The 6,396-nt window shown below is 32.1% G+C and overlaps 1 protein-coding gene across 1 annotated transcript; it reads right to left on the bottom strand.

Moving 5' to 3' along the window:
* Positions 1-15: 15 nt before the first annotated feature.
* On the bottom strand, positions 16-5,238 carry LOC132753134 (beta-1,3-galactosyltransferase 1-like). Its single transcript, XM_060743577.1, has one exon. It carries the CDS (start codon positions 4,904-4,906, stop codon positions 3,647-3,649), a length of 1,260 nt encoding a protein of 419 aa, XP_060599560.1. The 5' UTR covers positions 4,907-5,238; the 3' UTR covers positions 16-3,646.
* Positions 5,239-6,396: the final 1,158 nt, after the last annotated feature.

Genomic DNA, 6,396 nt, shown 5'->3' with positions numbered 1-6,396 from the left:
TTCTTATGTAAAATTCTTCCAAGTATAATTTCCAATAACCGTAAATTATAAAATAACTGTTTCATTTAATCTGTCAAATAATAAAATATACGCCTCAATAATGCTAATTTTGGGTTAAGTTTTGAACAAAGTGCTTCAATTGGTAAATCAACGACCAGTTATTAATAATATAAATACCTTATAATTTTTGTATTATTACATTTTCTATATTTTTTGTTTTGCAACATAATATTATAAAGTTATATTAGTTCATTACAATAATTACTTTTTTGTTCCGTACATCGTTTTATTTGGATGGATTAACATAGTGTTTAAATTGCACCATCGATCTATCGTATTTAAATTTTGTTGAAGTTTACTTTCTACAACATTCAAATCATGATCAGATACATATATGGTAGAATCTTAAGTGTTGGAAATTGAGTACCGGTGCTAGGGGCGTGAGGGATGTTGCACATTTTCATTAACTCTCATGTACAGACTCAATCGAACCGAGTCTGCAACTGTCATGTAATTTTGCAGATTTGCTGATTTTATTTTTCCAGATATTGATAGAAAATGCAATCTTGTTTATGTAGGTATAGAAAACTGATTTGCCATTTTCAAGTACACGTATATGTACCTTTAAAATTGATAAAGTACTAATTTATACATACAAGAAATGTATAAGTAGCAAGCAAAATGTCCAGTCTAATTATAAAATCGTAAAATAATCTACACAGTCGGTTAATAAAATTTATAAATCACATGCCTGATTTACTTGGTAGTAAGAGCCTATCGCGGTTGAATTTTCTTTCATGTATAAAAAGATCATTAATGTCGGGTGCATAGGTGTGAAGGTTATCCTGGTTTTATACTTGTTTATTATGGTACAACATGTATAAAACTTACAAATTACTTAGCCGCTACTTGATGGAAGTCTAACTATATACTGTCTGCTTAAGAAAGGCGGTTTCTTAAAACATATGTAACTGAGAAAAAAATGTAGGCTTTTAAACATTTTTGCATTTATTTTTATTAATATACCAACCTACCGCAAACTACCGCAAACTACCTTAACGTTGCCATCATAATATAGATATCATGTCTATTAATCGAAGAAATAATGTCTATATATTCCTATCTTCACAAGAACAACGTAGTTGCTGTAAATTCAGCGTTTACAATTCAAAGGAAACTTAAGACATAAAACTATAGATGACGAACACGACATGTAGTGCATTCGTTCAGTTTAATAATGTCAAATAAGGATTCGCATTAGTTTTTATTTGAAAAATATCTTTTGAACTAAAATACGCTCAAAATCAACATTATAGAATAACCAATTTTGTGCTTATTTAAACAAGAGGCGATGGAAAATGGAATACAAAGCTCATCCTGACATAATTATTATATGTAATTTTGGTTTTGGAGTGATATATGTGGATACATTACCTGTCAAGATTTTATATCACCCGGGTGATATTTTATCTTGGCAGGTAATATATCCACATATATCACTCCAAAACCAAAATAATAGCGAGCTCGACGAGCTGGCCCGAAGGGCCTGCTCGCAAAGCGAGCTTTACGGTAACGCGAGTACCTGCTAAGTGATGGTTTTGAAAACTTTCGTCCAAAGTTACGAATTTGACACATCGCAACCTTTCGAATTTAAAGATAACGATAAAAACTGAGGAATTCTGACTGAAAACGGATGTGTAGACTGGTCACCCGCGCGCGTCTATGGGAACCATAATTGGACAGGGAACCAGAATAACGTAAGCTGTGTATAAAAAATGAAAATCGAAGGCGCCATTTTGTTTGAAAAATCTGATAAATAAAAACATTTTTTTTGTCAAATTTTGTTGTGAAAACTATCTAGAATGTAAGAAAATGGTCTAACTAAGAAAATGAATCCGAACACCAATATCTTTTATTCAGTCGTTAACGCTGTACAGACGTTTAAAGTATCGTTTACGTGACGTCACAACGTAGCGCCAAACAGCACGTGCAAAACAAACAAATCAAGTACACTATTTTAATGTCGCAAGCGTGTTAAGTTTTACATTTATTTCACTTGAAATAATCTATATTTCGCTTGAAAAATTATAGAATGAAATAAAATAAACAAAGTTTTATCAACGTTTTCAAAACTCGTTATTCATTTCACGACAGGGGCGGAGCCATATTTAACACAGTACGTGTGACGTCACACGCACTCGTCACTGCATTTGAAATAAAAATGAGCTTTCATACAAGTACATCGAGCTCGCTTTGAGGCTTTGCCTTTTTCATATTAATTTTATTACCCTTCCCCTGCCGAGATAGTTCGATTTTAAAAACAAATCATTGCTACTTCAAATGAAACGTCGAAATAAGATTCCCCTTAGGGTACCCATTCACCACTACATGACGTCACATAAATACATGACGTATTTTCTTTCGAACCTAACGAATGTAAACAATAGAAAAGGAGTAGTCTGTTGAACGCACTTTTTTAAATTAATATCAAGCTTTTACTTTCAATACTGATGAGAATATGTATGATTACTCTATTTTGGTAAATATTTATCATTTGACAGTTAAAAAGTGCTTGTAAATCAAAATTTACATCGCGTAAAATCAAACTGTACGCGCATCGCCACAGCGCATGTTCTTTAGAACTAGGGGTACCCAACGGGGAAATTTAGTGTGTATATTACCCGTCTGGCTCGGTAATATCAATCTCTTTCGGGTGATCAATATCCAATCAAAAAGGCGGACATAATCTGGAAGGGTATTAAAAAACTATTTGTAACTCGCGCTTAATCATCAAAGTTTAATTTAGCATTGCAAACTCGTTTTTTAAAAATGAATATATCCATTTTTCAAAAGAGTTTCTTCGGTATATGAAAAAGATTTCCGACGAAATCCGTAACGTTTTCCAGGAACTCCGTGACAGTTATCATAAAAACTCCTGACAGGTTATCTTAAGAACTCCATCATTCGTGTAATGTGAACATCACTTTTCCCATCACTTTGAAACAGTCCCTTCCGAACTAGATCTACGTGACTCTCAATAACGACTATTCGCACGATAATGAGCAACTTATCATCTTGTCCGTGCTTGTAGAATGTACCAACATTTCTCTACTGGTCAATCGGAACGTCTTCGGCTTCGGCTATTCTTCAAAGCGTCTAGAGGTACTGCTCCAATCCTGTATTGAGTTAAATCCATTCTTCATAATTTGAAGACTGACGGAAAGGGCCGAAAGGTTGCAATTGTACCAACATGACCGATGTAATTTTGGATGTTACGACGTATCAATCCTCAATGACGGTTAACTTTTCACGTTATATTAATACATTAAAAGACAATGCAATACACAATATGTCATATTTGTCTACAACATTTTAGTTGAAATTATAAGGTCACCAGTTTAATGTTAGAATGGGGGATAAAACATAATGATATCTATTAAAGATATGATTAATAAAAGTCAACCAATGCATACTTTGCTTTAAAACCTTTTTCGTAAAACATTTAAAGTTTGATGAAGAATCTGATGAAGAATCCAAAGCATATTTATACTTTGTCTTTACCTTTTTTCTTCTATAATTACTTATTAATTTTTATTTGTTTCAAATAATGCTAATGAATTGTATAAAAACCTGAAAGACTAAATCTTTAATTTTGTGTGACATTTGTTCGTCTACATTCACGAGTCCATATATCACGCAACGTTTTCGGATCCATCAGATGGGAAGAGTACATCTGTGTGCCTTTATATATACAAGGGTCAAGAGAAACTCTTCTACGATTAAATCCACTTACATTTATGATATTTCCACGAATCTTATATAAACACAATCCTATATATACATCCTCTAAATGAAAGAATGGTGTTGTTGCTGTTATGTTATATAACTTAGCAGCTAAATGCATACTTGTGACGTATGCAGTTCCAGAACAAAACCCTGGATATTTTTTCTCTTTATAATCGCTAACAGAAGCATACCATTTGGATTTACTATTTCTAATCGGTGCTCCGGTACTACATGAACCGGCTAAATTATTGTCCAGTAGAACACCTTTACTGTGTACTAAACTGAGTATATTCCATACATTTATATACATGTCATCATCTGTCTTCATTACATATTTAGCAACTGAGCAATGATTTACTACCCATTTATAACCCATGACAGTCTTATAAGTTAGATTAGTATACGAATCTGAAAAGTCCTCTTTAATTATATCCTGATAAATTGCGTTTTCTTTCAAAACACGATAACGGAGAGCCTTGTCACCAATTTCTCCTAAAAGAAACACATAACGAACGTTTGCAGTATTTTTCTTGGAGAGGCTAAGCCATGTTTCCCGAATTGCATTTCTTCTGTCTAAATTTTGATGGGTTGTAAGAATCATTATAATCAAGTCTACAGTCTTAGTTCTGGACACAGTCTTACAAATGTTCTCATTATTAATGATATAACTGAAATTGTGTTGGAAACATCCGTTACAACTGCTTGTTCTTATTGAACCCGGTGCTGGTACCACTTTTTGTTTATTTTGTTGCACACCATATTGTAGACTATTTTGAGATTTCTCAACATGAACACCATTGCTTGATGGTATTAACCCATCTGACGTGTTCTGTAATGAATTATTCTTTTCTTTATCAAGTTTAATTTTAGATAATGGTTCTTGTATGTCATTAGGATTATCAGATTTAAAGGCTGACGATCTTACAGATAATTCTATAATATTTTCACTGTAATCATCTTCCAAATGGTTGTTTACAACTTGATCAAAGTCCGTTTTTATGGCAGGGCTGAATTGAAAGAAATATGAAGTAACATTGTATTGTAGAGACGAAACGTTAACAAGCACCAACATCAATGAAATTAACACTATTACATATAAAGTTCTCCGTTTTGCCGCCATTATCACAGATAATATATTAATATTTCCTCCACTTTATCTTCAACTATAACCGAGAATTGTCTATTTCTTGTCACTTGATAAAACTTGCTTCCATTAGGGTAAACGTCATCAGTCACCCACCCTCAGATTTAAAATATCACAAACAAGTTTAAAAGTCAATTCGTACAATTAAGGTGATGAACAAACTCAAATTTCCGCTGTGTAACTCGTCCCCAATATCCGGCAATGATAACATTCAAGTTTAGTTTGCTTCAATCTTATCTAAAGAAATGAATACATCCAAATACAGAAATATTTTGAATAAAAGGTTCAGATAGTGATATATATAATGAAATGTTGCGATATGACAGATAGTGTATTGAATGTTTTTACAGATACATGGTCTTCGTAACCATATATATAAGAAAAACATGTATTTACCTTAAGGCGCTATGATGACCACAATAATTGTTTTGATATTATCTCAGCTGCAATAATTATATTTTACGTGTATAAATGTTAAATTTCATTATTTTACCCGCACATGTGATGACTGTCTATATTTATCTGGTCAATCCTGAATAAAAACTCTGAGGAAAGTGTTCAACAATTAATCTTACATATACACGTAAAGACGTGTCGTAATGAATATCAATATAATAACAGTGCTGTTTCGTTTATTTAAATGTATGTACCTGTTGAACCTGAGCGTGAGTCGTCGTCCAGTTTTTAAGCAGGTAAAATTGTCTTAAGGCAGCATGCCTCCAGAAGCATGCTAATTTTCATAAAAATTTTGGAAATGTATTAAAAAGTAAAATATTGTAAAATGAACAAAGAATATTAAAAAGTAAAATATTGTAAAATGAACAAAGAAAATAACTTTCACATTGCAAACAGCACTTACAAACCATATTTATAACTAAAATAGGTCAAAATATGCAAAAAATAGCCTTAGTAACGCAATAGAAATATGTTGGAAAATACTGCAAAATCGGTTTTAAAGTTCATAACATGGAAATTGTTACTTTTATCTTGAATCGTTTTACTTTTGTAAATATCTCAATACTTTTTCACCAGTTTGATTTTCTTGAAATATTTTGGTACATCTGGAGGCATGCAGCTTTAAAAGTGATTTACGCAAGGTCTTTGCTATAGCATTAAGTCGCCGGGTAAAATTTAAAAATGAATGATTTTATAAACATAAATATAAGAAAATATCAGTTTAATGGTTCAAGTATAAAGAAAAGAGGAACAATATGTTGAGTTATTGTTTATTCACATTTGAAGCAAACTTGCTTAGCAATATTGTCAAGAAACAGCTATCATTATTAATTAAGCAAGTATTGTTTGGCAATATTGACCTGAGACTCATTACTTTTCTGGAGGTGTTTCGTTAGTTTCCGTAACTTATTATGATTAATATTTAAGATTTTATTGATAGTATAGATCTCGATATTGAATCAATTAATACCACTCGATGGCCTAGATGTAAGTATGAGAAGTTGTGACCT

The sequence above is a fragment of the Ruditapes philippinarum genome, unplaced genomic scaffold, assembly GCF_026571515.1.
Source record: "Ruditapes philippinarum isolate M1 unplaced genomic scaffold, ASM2657151v2 ctg1206_1_1_1_1, whole genome shotgun sequence".
NCBI lineage: Eukaryota > Metazoa > Mollusca > Bivalvia > Venerida > Veneridae > Ruditapes > Ruditapes philippinarum.
The sequence above is the reverse complement of the archived record's forward strand: the minus strand, read 5'-3'. Positions and strand labels throughout refer to the sequence as shown.